Source organism: Branchiostoma floridae, chromosome 19, assembly GCF_000003815.2.
Source record: "Branchiostoma floridae strain S238N-H82 chromosome 19, Bfl_VNyyK, whole genome shotgun sequence".
Classification (NCBI taxonomy): Eukaryota; Metazoa; Chordata; class Leptocardii; order Amphioxiformes; family Branchiostomatidae; genus Branchiostoma; species Branchiostoma floridae.
The window spans coordinates 11229849-11251690 of NC_049997.1; the positions used below are offsets into that span (position 1 = coordinate 11229849).

The following is a 21842-nucleotide window of genomic DNA, read 5'->3' on the forward strand; positions in this document are numbered from 1 at the left end:
TACTGTCTTCTGCCCACCAACCCCTTCCTTCAATCCGGTCGTTTTCCCTACCTCGAAATCCCTGCGAAATTTTGTAGGACATGTAGTTGTGTCGGTAATTTTCACGTTGTTCTCTATCTACGGCGACTTTCAGGCACCAAGTCTAGTTTGAGAGTCACATTTGTTTGTCCATCTGCTGTATTAAAACACTATCATTTCGACCAACTAGATTTGTAGGTGTGTTGCCGATTCTGACCAATCAAAAGCGAGAACGTGGACGACGCCCCCGACGAGCCCCCAGCAACAGTGACTAAATATAGCTGTGTTTTGGGTGTTGGTATAACCAACATGAAGTGTTCAGAAGAATGTAGAACTGTTTGCTTAGTAGACTCCCGAACCCGAACGCCTGATGCATTCAATGAAGTGTTCTGTGGTCTTTTCGTCGGTATGAAATTCAGTAATACATAAAAGTTGCCCGTATCGAATGAACTTATGAAGCGTGAGAAACATTCGCTATGTCGTAGACAGCAAACAAACATTACCGTAGTGTAGCTACATGTCTGTAATATTTAGAAATTTGCACAGAAATACTTCGGTCGTGAATCGCTTCTCATGCTCAGGTCGAGAACCTACATAGGTACAACTGTAGTAAAAATGTATCACCGGATGAATCTTCCAATTGCCTAACAGTGACAGTCTCCAAGTAGATGTATCGAGTGGGCTTGTTTTGTGGGTGGGTCTTTTGTGGCCGTTTCTACGTCTCTTCTTTACGTACATTTGTTTTTGCCTGCACCAAATCCCTGTACTATCTACCAACCCTTTCTGAAGAGTGCCACTCCTGGGAGCCCTCAAAATGTTAACAAATGACAGCATATGAGCGTCCTCTAGTGGAATCAAGTTGATGTGCATGATTCCTTTCGTCCTCCCCGTAGCAGATAGGTCTTACTCTCCAAGCAGAGGTTGAGTCCCGGAGATATAGAAGTAGTCGGGAAATTTCCCAACTACTACTATATATTTCCGCGACTCAACCTCTGCTTGGAGAGTAGATAGGTCTGGCCCTCCTTGATATATGAGACCGTGTTTGGCTATATAGGTGGTACATGTATCTCACTGCACTTGGGGCATCGATGCGGCACTGCGGGGTTCGAAAGATTACTCAACGAATTTCAGAAAGAAATAACGATGATCTTACGTTTTGTGTACTTGGTTGTCATCTACGCAATATCCAAATTATAAAGCAATCTGCAAAAATAACACAACTGTGCCGCAGTAAACAAACCCCGCAGTGCCACACCGGTGCCCAAAGTGAAGTGATATACCAACTTTACTCAGATCGAAGATGAAATAGCTATAATCAGGCTCCCTTGCTTGCCTGCAGGATCGCGACATCTAAATATCTCTTTTTCTTGACAAAAGTGGAATGACAGCTGTGCTTTCAAATGAGCTAAATCGCCCAAATGTTTTGATGTATTTGTTGTGACCTGTACTTTGTTCGGTTGGGCAAAAATGTACAATAAAGGTCTGCATTCATTCATCAACAAACGTATGGGAAGCACCTTTTTAATATACGTCAGCTGTGCTTTCAAATGAGCTAAATCGCCCAAATGTTTTGATGTATTTGTTGTGACCTGTACTTTGTTCGGTTGGGCAAAAATGTACAATAAAGGTCTGCATTCATTCATTAACAACGTTTGCGAAGCACTTTTTTCATATACGTTTAAATAAACCATTTTGATAGCGATGAACTAGTGGTGTACTTCAATCATCATAATTTTAGTTCTGGCAGACCCTAGAAAAAGATTTCCTTGCTTATCTAGTAAATATACTAGGGTGCAAAAATACAATAAACTGTTCTCTGGTGATTTTACGTCAAATTTAATATTACATCTTGCTTATAAATATTTTTCAACAAATGTAAGCAAAAAGGTAACACCAGTCAAGTAAGTGGGAATTGTCCATGCACAAAGCTGGAGAAAGGAGCGCTATCCCCATTAGTAAGTGTTGTAGATAGTTACAGTTTTATCCTTTACATCAGTCACCACCAGCTGCCCACCTACCCCCACTGCGATACGTTCGACACCCTTTAAACCGGTGACCACATCACGAAAAAAGCGTCCGCGACTCGTAAACATGGACACCCGACCTTTTTCGCCCAAATTTCCCTGATCTGACACCAAGATATGGCCAGAAATGTCTGTACAGATACCTCGGATATATGATAGCACACCAGGGCCGCCAAAGGTGAACAGAAGATGTCCTGCCTGGTTATACACATGAACCATGTTGTTTCTTATCGTGAGAATGTTTCCCTCCCTGTTTGCTGTAAGCATGTGTTCACATGAAGTATCTGTATCAAGCCTCCTTACAAACAAGCCGTTTGGGTGATATATGTCAATATCACAAGTTTTCATGACATATCTAGTGACGAGAATATGGTTACTTTGTACATCCACGGCAATCGCACCTGGGTTGCTTTTAACCCGAAACTTACTCAAAGCTCGACCATTTCTGTTGTACTGTACTACATAGAAGCCAAAGAATGCCAACTTCCCCACTACCCATATGTTGTCGTTGCCGTCAATTGATATGTCGTTTGGAATAAAGGTACGACCGGCTTTTCCGGGCACAGTTGTCAGGATATGACGAACATAATCACCCTTCATGTTAAAAACTTGAACACGACCGCTAACATGATCATGATCAGCCACGAATATCTCGTTTCTTACAGATACCACAACCCCACTCAGGGATGCAAACTTTCCCAGTGTCGATCCCCGCCCACCAAACGTGATGACGTGACGCTTTTCTCCATCTTTTGTCGTCTCTACAACGGTAGGAAACCAACATAGATATCAAATCAATGCAAAGTACGCTAGAGCTTATGCCAAAGGAAAATAGAACTCCTAGGCACTATAATGCAAAGAAGTGTGGTCTATATACATGTATGACCTTAAGCAAATGTTTCTAATGTATCTTCCTTTATTTTAATTTTGATGTAAAACTGTGAGGTTTATGTCAACATCTTTGATATAATGAAGCTATCCTTACCTTCCTTGTTGACAGATGTATGATCGTCTTTTCCCAGAGTTGTGATAGGTGTAACAATTCTTGTCTGGGCTGTGTAGCCGTGTGAGGTGGATGATAGAACCTGTCGAGGAAACCAGCAGTTTTTATCGATCTGCTTTGTGTTTCAAGTCGTCAAGGCATTAAAGCATGAACAATTTTACCACCATTTAGTATTCAGATTCAAAATCTTTAAGATGATCAAAGAGGCGATTAATTGAAGTTAAAAATGTGCATGTAAGGTAAGAATGTTTTGTTTGTCAAACAAGGTCAAAAATGACTGTCCTCTTGAATGTTACATATATCATATTTAACGCCGCAGTGTGAGCATTTATTTCCACGGACTTTGGTTACTTGTTTAAAAACAACGGTTCTCAAATCATTAAATGAATAAGAGAAGGGCGCAGACATCACTTCGAAGTAACAAAACTTACATTTGTGTTAGATGCCCGCACAACAGTGTTCGCTGGCGCAGCTGTAGAGGCATTGCCGTTGTCTATTAGGATTTGTGTAGCGTGCTCGATTGTCGCCTGGAACATAGATTTCCATTCCTGTTAGTTGGTAGACAGGAACATAAAAATAACGGTCGACCAGGCAGCTAACGTTATCTCACAAGCCCAGTAAACTCTTTTTGTTTACTAGTATTTGGATCAACAATTCTACTCCGCCATATAGTGTAAATTTTAAGAACGGCTTACAATTGCGATTTACGAAAGGAAACACGAAAGCCTGATTTGCTTTTGCTTTCGACTGCAAAAGTACAGGGCAGGAAGACGAGGCTATACTAAGACGCTATCGACCAGACGAAAATTGCTTTTGTACAAATTAGAAATACAAAAATTAATATTCAACTTCTACTTACGTATACTAAGCAATACAGGCTGATAGCACACTCATAGAGCAAAATGATATTTCATTTTTGTTACTTTTACTTTTCGCGTTATCTTTCTTATTCCATTTTTATTTTTCGTCACTCTGTCATTTCCTTGCTCTTTTGTGCGCCAAACAACAACCTCTTGCGGCCAGTACAAAACTGTTGAAGCTGCCGATTGTCTTGGTGCGTGTCCTCTCACACAGGTCGAATGCACTCTGCGGCTATAACCGAGGTTGGAAACTAGGCTAGCCATAGTCCGCTGAAGAGGAAGGGCATATTTTTTCCTCCCTGATCTTTAAGAGTAATATGTAGACCATCATAAATCCATTTACCGTTATATCCTTGACCGGTGCTGTAGGATACGGAGGGTTGGGTGGGCGGTATTCTGTGTGCCCCGTGATGAAGAGGCCCAACAGCAGCATTGCCACTGCAGCGGATGCGGTGATGACTACACAAGCCCACTGAGAGCACGTGAGGAAGGGCGGCAACTGGGCAACAGACGCAGGCCCCCCGTCTGTAGCAACTGAGAGAATCTAAACTGTTAGAAATCATCATATGATAGCTGATTGTAATGGATTTTCATTTGAAATACTGTAACGTTGCTGATTTTGTATCGCTGTCAACAAAACACCAAACACAACGAATTATAAGAAATTCTTGAAAAAAAAAAGCTGCAAATGCCTTAAAGCAAAAAACATTGCATGTGGTTATGATAAAATGCCACTCACTGCAAATCTCTCTTTCAATAGATCAAAACCAATTCTTTAACTGCCAGCTCCATAGAATACTAAGTCTTATGTTATACTGAGGTCAGGAAATATTCATAAGTAAATATAGTGCAGTAAAAGTAGTTTTGCTTATTGACATTACAGGAGATCACTACAAAAACATATTAGCTTCCAAATAGAATCTAGTTGTAACAAATAATGCAGTATTTAACTTACCTGAAGGAGGGTTGGCATTTTCAGCTGGTTCATTTAAATCAATGTATTCATGCCCATCATCGTCTTCATTTTCATAAACAGCTTCAGCCATATCAGCATCATTTTCATAAACACCTTTAGCATCGTCATTGTCATTTTCGTAATCATCCTTAGCCACATTATCGTCATTTTCATAAACACCTTCAGTCACATCATCGTCATTTTCATAAACATCTTCAGCCACATCATCGTCATTTTCATAAACACCTTCAGTCATATCAGCATCATTCTCATCAACATATTCAGTCACATCATTGTCATTCTCAACAACATCTTCAGTCACATCATTGTCATTCTCATAAACGCCCTCAGTCACATCAGCATCATTCTCATAAACATCTTCAGTCACATCAGCATCATTCTCATAAACACCCTCAGTCACAGCATCTGCTGCAGGCGTGTGATGGACGATGACGTCCCGCAGCTGCATCTGTATGGACCGTGGCTCTACGGTAGTTCCAGACATTGCTCCTCCTTGAGTTGTCTGGTAGATGGGAGTTTTACGTTGCTGTGTCGTCTGTAGTTCCTTTAGAGATTGTGGCTAGGCTAGGGTTGTTGACTGGTGCTGATACAGCGAGGAAACTTTCTGTCGTAGGTGCCAACGCTGAGTACCACAAGAAACAAAAAATCGAATGTCTTTACGTCAGAAGGCTAGTCACTGGTCATGTACAAAATCTGTTCTAAAGGAGGGTGAAAAGAAGCGGGTGGATCAGCATCCCGTTCCAAACGACAAGGAATTGGCGTCTGGATTTTGTTGCTGCCGAAGCTATGGTACCTGACCCACAACAGTGTTAAAGTAATTGTCTAGACCCTTCACGAGAAAACTGGTCAGCTAATTGTGGACACTGGAATGATTGGTAACACCTGCTTTTCAATTTTAGAAGAATTATTTATCGATCTCACCTCTCAGACCAATTTTGCATGTGATGAAATGTGCATGTGATCAGTTTCTACTTCTTTGTTTTACTGGGCACCAGACTAATCGGGGTAACGTTAGCCTTTGCTGCCCACAGGCCTGAGTTTACACACCGCTTCATGTGGTATCTATAGGGGATTTAAAAAATTGTGTAACTTTCCATGTTGGAAGAAAAAAGAGCGAGATGTCTGTGAATATTTTGATCCGAACGCTGTTGTGAAACTGAAAGGGCTAAAACAGAAAGCGAAATAGACCAATTCCGTGGTTTCCATGAAGCAGTGTGTAGGATTTAGGCTAGCCCAAAGCTATACATGACTGTAATGTTTAGAAATTTGCGCAGAAATACTTCTGTTGTAAATCACGTCACAAAATCTGGTGATGATCAGGTCGAGGGCTTACGTAGGTAGTTGTAAAATGATCACTAAATCTTCCATTGCCTAACGGAGGACTAATCTCCAAGTAGATGTATCGACCTGGCTTGTTTTGTGGCCGTTTAGTACTACGTTACCCTTGTAATGCACGTTTCTTGTCTGTTCCACCTCCCGGAATCTACAACTGCCCCAAACGCACCCTTTTAAAAGTAGCCTGCGTACCTTCCTCCGTAGTTACCGCTGGCTCAAACTTTTCGCTTGCTTGCGGTTGGCAAGGTTTAAGTAGAAATATTGGCGCATTTCATGTGGCATTTATAATGTCATTTACCATGCCAAGAACCAATAAAGCTGAATCTGAATCTATTCAGCTAGTGGATATTTCAAATGACGGTACCAAGGTCCTCAATCACAAAAGAAGAATGACACATCTGGGACTATCAAAATTTCATGTGAGCGCTCTCTATTGGAATCTAGTCGGTATGCATGATGTCTACTCTCCAAGCAGAGGTTAGGCTCCGGCTGTTTTTTTAACGTTTGTTTAGTCGTTTTTATCGGGCTTTCTTTTTTGTATTGTTTCTTGAAGTCCAGTTAGGTTTTCACAATACAAGATACAATACAATATAGAAACCCGATAAAAACGACTAAAAAAACGTAAAAGAAACAGCTGGTGCCTGACCTCTGCTTGGAGAGTACATGATGTCTTCATCTTCTCAAATTGGACCGTTCGTGCTTGATATTTTGGCAAGGACATATAATTAAGTGTTAATGACCCGTCCTGAGGTGTATATGGTGTCATAACGCCTGGTACTTTGCGGAAAGAAGAAGACGGGAAGAAAAGACAAGGGGGAAAAGCCTGTAGCCCACAAAAGGAAGTCTTTTCGGCTAGGAATGTATGGCACGGTGACACGGTATTATTGTGTTATAAGCTTTATTAGTTACATAACCGCTTTCTGCTGCAATGCAAATCAGCTACATATCAATCATCTATATCATGTAGGATCATTACTTAGTCAAATTATACTCAGTCGTCAAGCCATTGAACATATGTCACAGAATAATCAGGATTTCAACGTGTCACAAATGACGACATATCAACATTGTATATCATACGATTAGTACATATTTTAGAGCGGTTAAAGAGGGTTTCCTTCTTCAAAAAAAAAATTCTCTCATTCAAAATCAAAGTGGAGAAAGAGATTTCCGTTGTCGTTGGTTTGTACAAGGACGTTATAACGTCCTTGGTTTGTAGTAGTTGATCTCCAGCAAAGATCAACCTACTTCTGACTGTAGTCAGGAGGCAAGGTGTCTGAAAAATGATGGCAACAAGATTTGTAACTCATAACCATTTAAGTAAAAGTTGAATAAAACAGTAAAAAGATGATGATGACTGGTTTAGTAGGTCTAGAATCATAAGCATAAATGCATTGTTGTATTATAATATATCGTAGAATCGTATAATGAATAGATATGTAGGGTGGTGGAAAATGTGTTTTATTCTTTAGGAAAACGTCTCGGAAGGGACGTAAAATTGGGGGTCTGTGTTCAAAGACGTTTTATCAGCCGCATTACTGGTACAGTAGAATTGCACAACGGATTAACGCACACTTCTGTTAAGTGCACGGAATCCCAAAATACCATTTCGAACGGTGCGGTCCAGCTAGATAGCTTCGCATTATTACACCATCCGGATAATTGTACGGAATCCACTGGCAACTATAGGCCGTGTAATTAAGCGGCTTCTACTGTATTGGTAACTACTGGTCATGATAATACAACAAGGTGGATGATGTGAAAACAAATCTTGTACAAAATTGTTTACCATCGCACTTGGTGACGAGATCTGACCAGATGACGTTCTGTTGGGAGTAACAGTACACCCCGAGCCGGCCGCCCCGCAGGGACTGGTCCATCACATTACCGGAGTCCACCACAAGCTGCCGGCCTGCGTACAGCTTCAGCCTGGGTGTAATATGTGGGGAGTTCAATGTAATGTCATTACTATGTAGACGTTAGGAGATGCATGTAGGTAGTCTTGTTTTAAAAGACGTGTGTAACACAAAAATGCAGTCCATCGAGTGAGTCCCTCCTGTGCCTAATGTTGTATACAACCTTTCAAAAAATACACACACCCATTTCGCAATGAGAACTGGATCTACTAGACGGATAAAACCAAATGTGACATCTTATTTCACTCGTTAAGCACATGAAGTGATGTGTACATGAATGTAGGTGGCGCTTGAATGGATGGCCACGGTGTTACACGGACTCCTCGTGCGGCGCCTGAAATTTGATCGTTTTATGGTTAACTAGTGTTTTCAAAAGTCGTAAAGGTCAATTCATATATGTACGCGAAGACATGTAGACCTGCTTGGGAAAGTTTTCACTTACTTTAAACCTTATGTCTTGTATATATTGTCATTTTAACCAGTCGGGTCCATATACACTATCAGAGCCTAATCTGCAGTACCACTTCCGGCCGCGCCGAGAAAAGTGCTAAATCGACTGTCAAATTGCCAAATTTCGGTCTTTTGGGGAATGGGAAAATCGCGGAAGGCTCGCAAAGGGGCTTGCATTTTTTGGCTTGTATGACCTTTTTTTCTTTTCAAATAAGACCGGCCCATTTAAAGTTAAGAACGATGATATTTAAAACGAACAATGGAATATTAGGTCATAAATGATATGTTTCCTTACTACCGATACAGATGGTAGACTGTATTCCTAGTACATATCGCGTTCTACTCTGCATGACTTATCACATCCAGGTTTTTATCCTATTCTGTGACACAAGAAGACCGTGTAACTTTGTTCGTCTGTATGTTTCTCGCTATCGATAGATCCAGTTTTCCTTATTGAATTGCTGAAAAGTGTGTTGATTAATCACTGGTGCAATATAAACGTGGGCGCAGGGTGGAGTCACCTGATGGGCTGAGATCTAGAATTTTTGGTGGGATCAAAATTAACGTTATGTGAAGTTTCATCCTTTGGTGGTTCCATTCAACGTCGACTGTACTTGAAATAATGTCTTCCATGAATCCATTCTACATAACCATAAGATTTGGCGCAAAAAGCTTTGGATGTTTACTTTTTACACAGTTCTGACGCTTTAGACCATGTAGTTGTACATGTGTGAGTGAGTGAGTGAGTGAGTGAGTGAGTGAGTGAGTGAGTGAGTGAGTGAGTGAGTGAGTGAGTGAGTGAGTGAGTGAGTGAGTGAGTGAGTGAGTGAGTACAGTGTACATGTGTTGCAGTGAAGGCGACACTTTGTTTTGTGCTTTCAGTCGTTTCGGGGGGTGCATTGTCTGCTCGAAAAGATGTTGTAAAACAAACTGGTAGAATTTCCTTTTTTTGTGTGAAAACTGGCAAATGGCAAAATTAGCGCAAGTTATTCATCAAAAGATGATAGGACGTTATATTTGCAAACAATAAGACTGTCAACAGTAGACCCAGAGTCTTGTCAACACATGATTCACCTGATCAATCCGACGGCAGGGAGATGCTTCATTTCCCAGCGGTAAGCAGTCTTGTCACTCCAGCCGAGCTTGTTCGGATCTTCCCACAGCAGCTTCGTCTTAAAACGAACGGAAAACGTTACTAGTTTTATACTATTCTGAAACACTCGGGTTACAGTAACTCATCAAATCATTCTAACCTGATACCGCAATGTCTACAAAAGCTGTATCACCTTTTTAATTTTTATTTATATCAGAGTAAATACTGGTAGAGCAGAAGGAATATCTTTGTCAGGTAAACATATTTTGGTTAATTTCTAAGAGACCTAAAACCAAGTCATTTGCCAACCTGATGAAACCATTCACGGACCAAAATATACTGTCCACTGCCTTGAATATCTGGGAAATTTGAAGAAACGTAGTCTCACCTGTCCCTGGACCTCTGCTGCCTTCCACAGAGCCAATGCCAGGTCCTGACCAGGTCCAGTCGTTGAGTCTACCAGCTGTGAACACACATGGCAGTCTAATGCATAGTGTGACACACATACTGAATAAAAGATTTCTCATCTGGTGAAATACATTTACAGGTTGCCCAAATCTGTGCTCAAAAAGTCAAATACATTATTTTGCCATAGCATATCCTAAACACGGGATATCAAAATACTGAATATCATAAAGAAACCTCCACAACTTCTCAGATAGGCAGACATACAAAGAAACAGCACCTGAAACCATAACCTTATTGGCAAAGTAGTCTGACTAAAATCGCGCTCCTAGCGACCGGCCCTACAATTGCCGCCGCCCTAGGAAGGGGTCATTAACCCCAGTCAACGAGAGATTGTGTAAACACAGGCTAATTGGCAAAGGTGATAATGGTAAACATCAGTAAGATCATGCCTTTAGCTGAACTCCTGCCTGTCCGCCGCTGCCGTCCCCTGCCTGTTTCCATGACACCAGGTAGAAGCGGGAGTTGCTCTGGTAGCTGAAGACGAACCCCACGAAGTCGTCATCTACCTGGGTGTTCACAAAGAAGGTTCCGCGGTAGTCCACACTGCCGAACCTTGTCGTGCCTGTAACAATTCATATTTTAGACAGGTGTTAATACAATATGCTCATCCTGTTAACATCACTTAGAAGAATCTTTTTAATGATCAGGTAAGCCACCAGTGCTAATGATACAACTCTTACCATCTCCATGAGCTTTTAGGACTTTACGGTAAGCTAAAGTTAAATGTATCATTGGCTTTTAAAAAGTTTCCGTTCCGAAAATCTAATACAGGAACATTCTAAATGTTATCCTAACAAACTTAAGACGAGAGGAAAGTTATTTACCAAGAATCATTCCAGGGTCGCTGTTCAGCTCTTGTGTTATCTCTGCACCCTGTTGTAGAAACGAAAAAAAAAGAAATGGTAAGGGTCTCATATCAGATTCATTCATATGTATGCAAATTGTACCAGTTATGCTAATGTGTTCTTTAAGTGCAAAAGTGTAAAGACCCACCTCGTTAAGAAACTCCCATTGTGGTGCGGGGTTGTTGGAGTTGGCGTCTCCGAGGTTGACCGTTACGTAGTTCCTGAAGTCCGTGCTGCTGACAATGTTATTTTCTGGACACACGTCGTCGGCGTCCATCACGCCGTCCTTGTCGAAGTCAAGAGTGCAGACATCTCCGACACCGTTTCCTTGGAAGGAAAGAGTCAGCAGCTTAGAAGGGAAGAGTCAGCAGCTGACAGACTACATTATGCTGCTGGAAAAGCAGTAGAATTTGACCAAAAAGAAGGGGTCACATGTCAGAGGAGATACTGTTTTGTGTGCAACATGATTAGATGCATGTATCTATACCGCATGGGTATTTAGATCAAGTAAAAATACATAAGAGACAAAGTATGAAAATGCATAGTGTGTATGTTGTTCAGAAGATGTGATGTTAGGTATGTAACAGAATTGGTACCGTCAAAGTCGGCCTGGTCCATATTGGGCACGAGACGACAGTTGTCAACATCATCAAGGACGGTGTCGTTGTCATCGTCATCGTCACATTCATCTCCTGCAGAACAAATGTTAGTAGTCTTGCGACAATTTCTCAATTTAAACACAGTTTAACTTAAAGCACTTCACTATGGACGTTGAAAATTACAAACGAACTTTTAGCAAATACCAAACAATAGCAAAGTAAAGAGTAATATCAGAACTCTGATAGAATCCATTTATCGCACCTGTCATTCCTGACATTAGGGTTAAGGAAATTCAAAGACTAGAAGCTCCGATTTTGATAGAAAAGGCTAGGGTATGATATTATTAATATTGAATATGTACCTTGGCCGTCATTGTCTGTGTCAAGCTGTGCACTGTTTGGCTCCATCATGCAATTGTCCAGACTGTTAGGAACACCATCAGCATCGCTGTGTAGGTGATGATAACATGAAGCTGTGTATAGTCATTTTTCTGACACCATCAGCAATCCAAACTGTATCTAGCGTAAGTAATGGAGATACTACAGATTCGTGTGTAATTTTCGCGTGAGTAAATAAATGCGCACGCATACCTGTCAATATCATTTTCACAAGAGTCTCCAAGTCCATTTTGATCTGCATCGGCATGAAAGAGATAAGAAGTAAACATATCAACAGTGATAAGATAATGATCAAATGTTTATCAAAGCAAGTAACTCTTAAGCGTAAGATGTTAGAAACATTATAAAAACTAAACCATTACCTGATCCGCGTTTGGTACATTGGGACAGTTGTCGCAAACGTCTCCAATACCATCTCCGTCAGAATCAGTCTGGTCGGCATTGAGCTGGAATGGGCAGTTGTCCTGGCTGTCGATGAGTGCTGCAAACACCAGACAGTATCAAGCATCAATAGGTCAACAATGATATGCTATTAGAGGCCATTGCAGTATTTATAATAGTCAGGCCCCTTGTTGGTGTCTGCATTCTGTGTCCTCACTTGGCTGTACCATCTCCTTTGCTTCAAGATACCCTAGTCCTTGTACGCAAGACAATTGGCGATTTGTACATACATGATGCCTTTATGTGGGCCCAGTAACCTAAATGTTGCTCACCATTACAAAGCGCACCGAATGGAGAAGTAAATCTGCAGCAGCAGCATAGAAGAAGTCAGATTTTACTGATATGATGAAGCAATAAGATATGTGAGGTTATATTGGCAAAGGAATGCCAGCAGGACAAGGGTTACAACTGTTATAGCATTTGGTTTCTTACCGTCGCCATCGCTGTCCTGATCACACGCGTCCCCCCACCCGTCCCCGTCGGTGTCTTTCTGGTCTGTGTTGATGTCCGTGGGGCAGTTGTCACAGACATCACCCACCCCATCACCGTCAACGTCTGTCTGGTAGAAGTTGGCAACCAATGGGCAATTATCCTGTTTGTAAACGTACAGAGGATGTTTTAGATGCTGAACAGATATCATATTGCTTTTGTATCCTCTTTTACTCCTATGAGGAGGTAAAGCAATGTTCAATGTTCAATTTGGATGGTAAAAGTGGACTATTGGAAGGGATACTGATACCCAAGTGTTTTGGAAACCGTCGTCGTCTGCATCCTCGTCACAGACATTTCCTACACCATCTCCATCGGCGTCCTCCTGTCCACTGTTTGGAATCCCTGGACAGTTATCCTAATGGCAATAAAACAAAACACTCACATGTGTACCCAAAGCAGTATTCAAAATGGCTCAAATTCTTTGCAAATGTAATTCATGGACATGTACCTGGCGACAAGATGTGTCGTTACACGGTAAGGAGACATCTGGATAGCCGTCCTGATCACTGTCAGGTCCACAGGTCAGTCCGTCCCTGGATCCGGCATATCCGACTTCACACTGGGGTACAGGAAAATGTGTGATGTGAACAATTTGTCATGACACTCGATATTTGATAATTCGAATTCAGATACTTATTGTACCAGGAGTAAGACATCACCATCATCACTATGATCCAGTAGCAAGACATATCAACAGATAACAAATGTATATGATTTACTACGTGTTTAGCACATTCATGTGTAAGTCCCTGTCATGTTCATATTTGACAATGTACCTGAAAGTGATTCAAATAAAACAACTATAGGAGTCCATTGACATATTTCAATACTTACCTTACATGTCAATGTTCTCTTCTCGTAAATGCAGCTTGAACATGGACCAGTGCTTCCTTCGCAGTCTGTGTATTGAGATTTATAAATGTGAATTGTATATATAAATGTTATATTGTCTAAATGATATTCAACATGGCTCCTTGTGTGATATATACAATGTTCACTTTGATAAGCTATAGGCGAGGGAAATGTACTTACATGAGAGACACTCTGACAGTTCAACAGCTCGAGGAAACACCGTCCACGTGTTTCCCGGACAGGGTTTACAGGTGCTTTGTGTTGGTTGGTCCTGGTACTGTCCAACGGGGCATTCCTGGCAGGTGTCTGTAGTTGTGTCGTGAAAGGTTCCTCGAGGACAGTCAGCTGTGAAGTAAGATACAATTTAGTCCATTACAGGTATGAATGATGATAAAAGTATACCGTGAGATCTTTACTGAGCTGAGCCTTACACAGAGAGAATGCGAGACAGAGAGACAGAGACACAAAGAGACAGAGACATAGAGATAGAGAGACAGACAGAGACATGGAGATAGACAGACAGAGAGAGAGACAGAGAGAGAGACAGAGAGGGAGAGAGAGAGAGAGAGAGACAGAGAGACAAGGAGGGGGTTTATCATGCACAGGAAGATCAATACGTCATTAATAACAGATTGAGTATCAATAACCACTCACTGCAGTACGCCTGATAGTCGTCTTGATACGCGAGCTGTCCGACTGTGCAGTTAGCGACTATTTCTGCAAAGCCCATGTCAAACGATCCAGCTATGACTGGCTGCCCTCCGATAACGAGGTCGAAGTCGTTGGACGACACTTTGTCAGCAATTTCGTAGTAAACATCATCCAATGCAAACACAAGATCAAACTGCTGTGCTTCCGTGATGTTTTCCTGAGAAATAGTGGCCACAACTTCAAACTTTATGGTAAACCCATCTGTGCCTCTTTGATCACTTTGTCCCAGAATTGACCTCTTGCTGATACTTCGAACTTGCTCGTCACAGTCAAGCTCTAGCGTTCCTAGGCGCATTGATACTTGTCCTTGGGGCTGACTGGACTGTAACTGGCCGAAGAGTTGCTGAAAGTTGGAGATGATTTCTTGGATGCTACTCTGACAATCTCCGTCATAGAAGTAGAAGACATTTCCTTTTACATGTGCTCTCCCAGGACGATATCGACCTATTAAACAGTGAGTAAACAAGTCATGGTAAATCTTTAAGAAACGTAATTTCATACCCGATAAATGGTTTAATGTTGTAGCTAAGTAATGTGATTAAAGTCGGGATTCAAATAAAGTTAAAGTAAAGTGATCGTGAAGACAAATTTCAATTCTTTATCTACGATGTAAAATATTAACTTTGCAATGAATGTGTCTAAGACAACAATATTAAGTAAAAAAAATTACATGAAACGGGCTGTTCAAATGCAGAATCAACTTGAATATCCTTTCAATTTGTAAAAAATATTGCGTCTGAAGGTTGACTTCTTGAAAGGGATCAACGCAATAATTTTGTCCTTTTTCGGAAATGATTATGCAAGTCAAGATTTACTAACATACCTGTACAGTCTGGCCATGGTCGGGAACCAGTTTCCAGTGGCTGTGGGCCAGTTGCAAGATCAACAGAGCTCCAAACACCTTCAGTCAATCAAACTCTATTAGCATAAATGTTATTTCTGTTATTTACACAACAATACGGCTAAAACTTGAAATATAAACTTATGTAACTCTGGCGGCAGACGTGAAACATGTATTTGGGTTCCAGTACCAACATTAAAAAGCGAAACATTATGATAAAAGGTCGCGAGACATCATCAAAACGGTACAAAATAGAAAGCCCGATAAAAACGCCTAAAAACGTCAAAAACAACCCGTCGGGTACCCATTTTGACACCTTGGTGGAGTGAGGAAGGTCGTGTAAAGTGCCTTTCTCAAGGACAGAACATCAGGGGCAAGGTTAGTATCGAAATCAGGACCCCTAGATAGGGACCACAACACTAGCTACCAGTTACGCCACACATGACGTCATCTCCAAACTCTAACATACCATCCGAATTACAGGTGTAGGCGTCCGCTGGCCGGCCAAAAAACTCCCTGTCTCCCTCACAGAACACAGTGCACGTCATAGTGTCTGTTGTGACGTCAGAGGTTGTACAAACTTTGCCACCGTGTAGGGGAGGGTCGAAGTCTTCACTGCAAGGGGCTGCAATGATGTTTGTTAAAATACTACTTGTGCAAAACTTAATCGGTAGACCTAAGAATCTTTGAAAGGTAAAGGTCCATAGTCTTCTTGACCTCGTGGGGACAGTGGGTTATTACATTTTATCTACTTTGTCAAGGGCACAGTGTCCACTGCCTATTACCTCCCCAACCGAAATTATGTACCCGTTTTTACACCTAGATGCAGTGACCTTTAGGTTTGGGGCTAAATACCCGAACCTTTACGCCAATATGACGCCGGATGTAGAGTCAATGTTTACACATAAACAATATTTGTGACATAAGGCATTAAACCAGTGATCATAACTTAAATCATACTGATATTAATACTGATATTGATAAATATAACTGATATTGATGCTTTATGTGGTCTTTGAAAAAGCAAGACATGTTTCAACTACTAGTTTATACTTCGTGATAGATCATAAAAGCTCACGAGTCTGGCATCTCTCTCCCTTGTGACCAGCAGGACACAAGCAGGAGAATGTGTCGTCTCCGTCAATGCACGTGCCGCCGTTGTCACATGCTCCGGGAAAGCAATTGTCTTCAGCTAGATGTGATGAGATGGCAATTACTAAAATGTAACTAAAACATCTTTCTTAAGTCTTGGCCAAACGCTCGATTCAGTCGACATAAGGATGTAATTACCGGAACATGATTTTCCATCGTCGTCAAGGGAGAAGCCGTCTTCACACCCACAGGAGAACCCTCCGTAGATGTTCATGCAAATCTGTTCACAGTCGTGAAGGCCTTGGGCGCACTCGTCTACATCTGAGGGTAATTAGAGTACTTTAGGAAATGTTACGATGACTTATGCTGCGTGTTTGTGATATTTTATTAGATACGTTTTAAATGAACGGTGTTCCAAACATTACCTGAGCACGTCTTCCCATCGTCGTTGAGACGAAACCCGATACCACATAGGCACGTGAAACCGCCAACAATGTTCAGACACGTCTGCTCACAGTCATGCTGGGATGAGTCACACTCGTTTATATCTGGTTGACAGAAGATCCGGTAAGATATGTGTTAATCTCATACTTTATTGGTCAACATCCGATTATTTCACAGTGATAATTAAACACGTGTTTAAACGTCACGTCTACAAAATGAAAAATAACCTCATCCCAAAAGGCAAGTTGATTGTGTCAAATCGGTGTGAGTAATCCATGCGTATAGTATTGCAGATCGTTAATACATCCGCATGAGAAGCTGTCAACAGTGTTCAGACAAGTCTGTTAACGTTCACAATGATGGTGGCTGAGGCACACTCGTTCACATATTGATGATAGGGCCAAAGAAAAGAAAGAGAACGAAACATATTTACAGACTTCAGAGAATCGTCATCAGACAAAATACACTGCTGGATACTCTCCATGTTTTAATTGACACCATTCACAGTGCCTTGATAATTGATTCATAAAATCTACATCGTGACAATATGAAAACTCTACACCATCTGCTGTATACTCGCTCTCTAGCTTCAGTGGACCGGTGTCACAAAAGAGTCGCACCTACCAGTACACGAGACGTTGTCTGTGTCGAGCTGATATCCCGTCTGGCAGGAGCAGTGGTAGCTGCCGTGCTCATTGAGACATATTTGGTCACATGGTCCTTTTCCTCCGTTTGTCTGGCATTCATCGATGTCTGTAAGTAAGAAATATGATGAGTGATCCTACCCCTATAGAGATAGGCATCATCAGCTCTGCGACTCAATTTTCTTTGCTTTGAAATTCATAACCAATATCTAAACACGAATCGTTGGTGCAGTTGCATGAATCTGTTTCACACTTCATTCAAAAATACAACCCCATTCGTACTTACCAACAAACAATAGAGTTTCATGTTGATGTCAAGCCACTTAACTACAAAATGTGTTTACATTTTGCAAATCGTTACCTGAGCAAGTCTTCCCATCGTCGTTAAGACGAAATCCACTGGTACATCCGCATGTGAAACCGCCAACAATGTTCAGACACGTCTGTTCACAGTTATGCTGGGCTTCGTCACACTCGTTTATATCTGGTTAACAGAAGATTTAGTAAGTGCACGTTGTAATTATCAGATTAGACAGACATACTCATCATATATGTCATTTGTCAACATCTGATGATTTCATGTTTTCCTTGTAAGGTACACAAAATGCAAAATATAACCTCACCCAGAAGACAGTAATTTAGAGGTGCAAGTTGATTATGTCAAAACAGTCCTGAGTAGATAATGTGCTTCTTATATTGCGAATCTTTACCTGAACAAGTCTTCCCATCGGCGTTGAGAAGAAAACCGCTGTCACATCCGCATGAGAAGCTGCCAATAGTGTTCAGACACGTCTGGTCACAATGATGGTGGGCTGAGTCACACTCGTTCAAATCTTATAGAAAGGGTTAAAGAAAAGGAGTACAGAAAATGAAATGCATTCACAAAGTGCAGAGAATCATCACCAGACAAAATGCATTGCTTGATATTCAAAATGTTGTGCGTGACACCATTCACTGCCTTGATAATTCATCTACCGAAATCTTCATCATGATTCATGACTATATGAAACTGTCACAAGCTCCACAGAGTTTGCATAAGGCTCCCCATATTTGTGACTGTCATAAACTTCTTTCAGTTTAGAGTTGATTTTCTCCAGCTTCAATAGAAAACAATAAGAGTCACAAGAGAGTTGTACCTACCAGTACACGAGACACTATCTGCATCGAGCTGATATCCCGCCTGGCAGGAACAGCGGCAGCTGCCGTACTCATTGATACATATTTGGTCACATGGTCCTTGTCCACCGGTCAGTGTCTGACATTCGTCAAAATCTATCAGAATAAGATATAATCAGTGTTCTTTATTGCTAATAACATATCATTGTCTGTCAACTCTTTGATGACAAATAGATTTATGTGATAGTCTGAGTACCTCTGCAAGTCGGAATAGTCACACTCCACGTGCCGTCAGTCCGGCAGGTTACGCTGGAATGGCCTACCAGCTCGTACCCCTGGTCACAGGTAAACAGTACCACGGTCCCATATGAAGTAGCACTGGAACTAAGCGTCATGTGGGCTGGGGTTGGCAGCGTCGGACATACGTCTGAAACCATAATTGATAGTTTGTAAAGCCTTCTCAAAGTCCGGTATTTATCTAGTTCGTCCTGCATTATCTAGTTCGTCCTGCATTTTTCTAGTTCGTCCTGCATTCATCTAGTTCGTCCAGTTATTATCTGGATCACAGTATGGAAGAGTAACCCCATTTCTCATGATATTGTATACAGAGGCCGTATCGAGCATTTGCACAAGGTGATATAAAGCAAATGACATGATATATGCAAACATCTGGACTCTATTGCTCATGCGCAAATATAACTACGTTTTGTAAGATGCATCAACTATGACAAAATATGATACTTTAAAAGTACTTGTGCAGGTGACTCCATTCCCGTTGTAGCCGGTGTTACAGCGACAGGTGAAAAAGCCGTGTGTATTGGTACAGGAGGCGTGAACGTCGCAGTTATTTGTTCCTCCGGTACACTCTGTATCAGCAAAATATATTTTGTTGAATTTTGGTACAATTTAGGACATTACAGGCATTTTGGAGCAGTTTAATATTGGTAGATTGAAGAGACATGTTGCCATATCAGGTCAAAATTACTATGCTGTTGATCACCCTCTGTTCTGATGAAGATACAGATAGAGGTAATCTCTGTCTATGTTGAAAGACTACACAGTGAGTCAGTCGTTTGTATACTAGTAGTAATCAGTAATTTTCTAACAGTTTTTACTCTTTTTCAAACCAAGATATACAAAAATGTGTTTTTGAACCATTAAAATCCAGTGAGAGTTGTCGATCACCCTCAGCGAAATCAGTGGACAACCTGCACAATCCGGAGGGACAGGAAAAACGATAGTATCTCCCAGTGTAGGCATTGTACACGTCAATCTACAAACAAGAAGAAATGTAATGAACGCAATGCCCCTTTGAACAATAAATCAATTTATTTGAACCTGAAATGGACTGGATGGTTTATGACATTCATATGAGCCTACCCAATCCAGTCCGAGATAGTCGTCTCCTGAAATTGTCAATCGAAGCATCCTGGGATTACCAAAGTTGGAAGAGGAAAACGTCCGGTCGTACTCAGTCCTTTGATATGTCGAGTATGTGGGAAAATGCAAGAATATATTCATTATTAGATAGTGCGAGTACAGGTCTGCATATCCCCATCACTTCAGAACACAATTGTATTTAACAACCATAAAATTAAAGTGAAAGGAACATTTGGTTTTTGCACTGATGGAAAGTTCTATAGATACTGCTCCTTTGGCCTGCTTGGGATAGACGAGGAATAACATATGGAGACCACAGGTAGTGCGTGAAGTAATTCTATAATTCTACCTACCCCAGCGACGTGAGTCCGGACACTGTCGTTGTCACACAGACGTCAATGCAACCGTCGGCATAGATTTCTACCGTCAACGTTTCGGCACTGTTAGAATATATAACAGTATCGGTTCTAAACGTCAGACTGTGATCTGTGATGGGGAAAATGTCATGTTAAAACCATTAATCGCTGGTATGAAATATACAGATTTTTAGATATTCATTTATTCATCAATACTGTAACAATCAACAAGAGTACTAACTTTGATAATTCAGAGTACTAATAAACTGAAATTGACTGAAAATGTCGTATTTTTCAAGAAATCTCAGACACCGGGTTAAGTCCCAGAAAGTTGTGTCCTAACATTGTAAGGCGAAGCTACGTAGGATGACCAAAGTTGTCAGAGGAAAAGGTTCGGGTGTACTTTGTCCTTTGGCATTGATCATCGTGTGGGGAAATGTCATAATGTATTTGATGCTTAGAAAGATTTTTGCAAATTAAGTACCCTCTCACGACTCTGCTCCGAACCACTCCCCAGCCATGGTCGGCACATGAGTTTGGAGAAGAATCATCATATAACTTTCCCGAATTTAATCTTTGACAACTTATATATATCGTCTAGCGCAAATGATTTTAAAGAAAGACTTGTCAACCATTTCCCAATCACAGATGACCTTGATCACGACTAACTCTCAACCATGGTCTGGAGTCGTTCGGGAGGTCATGGCAGGCTACATGTATGTATGACAGGGGTTTAAATCTCCAGTTATATACACAGCCGGCCATGGCCTCCGGAGCTCCCGACATTCCCCACCATGATTGGGAACCACGGTTGGTTAGGAGCACCTTCGGCTGTGTTTGGCACCTCAGTGCAGCTGGCTACTGCCGTACTGGTCGGCTGCACCAGCCAAATGTTTTAAAATATTCAAAACTCTTGGCTGTTGACAGAAGGTCTGAAATGGGTTGGCTGGTGGTTGACTGGTGGCTGGAAGTAAGGCAGCAGTGGTCGTGGTGCATTTGGCGATGAAATACCTACTGCCGGCATGCCCGTAGCCAGGATTTTGGTTGGGGGGGGGGTCTTTTTAGTAATTGTGGGACCATCGAGCGCCGCAGGCGCGATACTCACGCCGAAGGCGTGAGCTAATGTACCTAGGGGGTATCGGGGGCATGCTCCCCCGGAAAAATTGAAATTTTGACCTTCTGAAACGCCATTTCCTGCATTTTGACGGGCAAAAATCGCTTGCAAAGTTTAATGGAATTTCTATTAAAAGACTAGGCTTTTGCGTAAGTCTTTGAGGCCAACTCCCTCGATATATTTTCATCATGTCCGACACCAAAGGCGCGAGACGTTGCAATGGAGGTCCAGGGAAATTTTGAAATCTGGACCCTCTGAAAAGCCATTTCCTGCACTTTCTGGGGCAAATTTTGGTGATAGACTCGCTAAGATTGACTAGAATGTCTATCATGGAAAAATGCAAATCAGTCATGCCTTTGAAAAAAATCTTGGA

The 21842-nt window shown here is 41.5% G+C and overlaps 3 protein-coding genes and 1 long non-coding RNA gene across 4 annotated transcripts; all 4 read right to left on the reverse strand.

Moving 5' to 3' along the window:
- Nucleotides 1–9645: 9645 nt before the first annotated feature.
- Nucleotides 9646–12229, reverse strand: LOC118406672 (cartilage oligomeric matrix protein-like). Its single transcript, XM_035806930.1, has 8 exons — nucleotides 12179–12229; nucleotides 11950–12035; nucleotides 11585–11680; nucleotides 11137–11315; nucleotides 10968–11016; nucleotides 10533–10705; nucleotides 10064–10138; nucleotides 9646–9754 (listed from the first exon to the last, which is right to left on the reverse strand). Exons 2-8 carry the CDS (start codon nucleotides 11996–11998, stop codon nucleotides 9653–9655), a joined length of 723 nt encoding a protein of 240 aa, XP_035662823.1. The 5' UTR covers nucleotides 11999–12035; nucleotides 12179–12229; the 3' UTR covers nucleotides 9646–9652.
- A 107-nt stretch (nucleotides 12230–12336) lies between these two features.
- Nucleotides 12337–13067, reverse strand: LOC118406471 (cartilage oligomeric matrix protein-like). The gene is made up of 2 exons (XM_035806525.1): nucleotides 12860–13067; nucleotides 12337–12467 (listed from the first exon to the last, which is right to left on the reverse strand). Exons 1-2 carry the CDS (start codon nucleotides 13065–13067, stop codon nucleotides 12337–12339), a joined length of 339 nt encoding a protein of 112 aa, XP_035662418.1.
- A 406-nt stretch (nucleotides 13068–13473) lies between these two features.
- LOC118406472 (signal peptide, CUB and EGF-like domain-containing protein 2) lies at nucleotides 13474–17343 on the reverse strand. The gene is made up of 9 exons (XM_035806526.1): nucleotides 17337–17343; nucleotides 16841–16963; nucleotides 16614–16736; nucleotides 16402–16515; nucleotides 15793–15948; nucleotides 14426–14926; nucleotides 13952–14116; nucleotides 13759–13818; nucleotides 13474–13478 (listed from the first exon to the last, which is right to left on the reverse strand). The coding sequence occupies exons 1-9, from the start codon at nucleotides 17341–17343 to the stop codon at nucleotides 13474–13476; spliced, it is 1254 nt and encodes a 417-aa protein (XP_035662419.1).
- A 137-nt stretch (nucleotides 17344–17480) lies between these two features.
- Nucleotides 17481–18330, reverse strand: LOC118406696. Its single transcript, XR_004830069.1, has 3 exons — nucleotides 18214–18330; nucleotides 17865–17987; nucleotides 17481–17612 (listed from the first exon to the last, which is right to left on the reverse strand). It is a non-coding gene; the product is annotated as an uncharacterized LOC118406696 (long non-coding RNA).
- Between the last annotated feature and the right edge of the window lie 3512 nt (nucleotides 18331–21842).

What these genes read in the sequence shown, in the direction of transcription:
- LOC118406672 (XM_035806930.1), bottom strand. Translation starts at nt 11,998, where the DNA reads ATGATGGAGCCAAACAGTGCACAGCTTGACACAGACAATGACGGCCAA. An exon ending in CACAGACAATGACGGCCAAG is followed by an intron (nt 11,681 to 11,949) that starts GTACATATTCAA and finishes TTTGTTCTGCAG; the next exon opens with GAGATGAATGTGACGATGAC. An exon ending in GGACCAGGCCGACTTTGACG is followed by an intron (nt 11,316 to 11,584) that starts GTACCAATTCTG and finishes TTTCCTTCCAAG; the next exon opens with GAAACGGTGTCGGAGATGTC.
- LOC118406471 (XM_035806525.1), bottom strand. Translation starts at nt 13,067, where the DNA reads ATGATATCTGTTCAGCATCTAAAACATCCTCTGTACGTTTACAAACAG. An exon ending in TCAGGACAGCGATGGCGACG is followed by an intron (nt 12,468 to 12,859) that starts GTAAGAAACCAA and finishes TGGTGTTTGCAG; the next exon opens with CACTCATCGACAGCCAGGAC.
- LOC118406472 (XM_035806526.1), bottom strand. An exon ending in CGATGGGAAGACGTGCTCAG is followed by an intron (nt 16,737 to 16,840) that starts GTAATGTTTGGA and finishes AATTACCCTCAG; the next exon opens with ATGTAGACGAGTGCGCCCAA. An exon ending in GGGAGAGAGATGCCAGACTC is followed by an intron (nt 15,949 to 16,401) that starts GTGAGCTTTTAT and finishes ACATCATTGCAG; the next exon opens with CCCCTTGCAGTGAAGACTTC.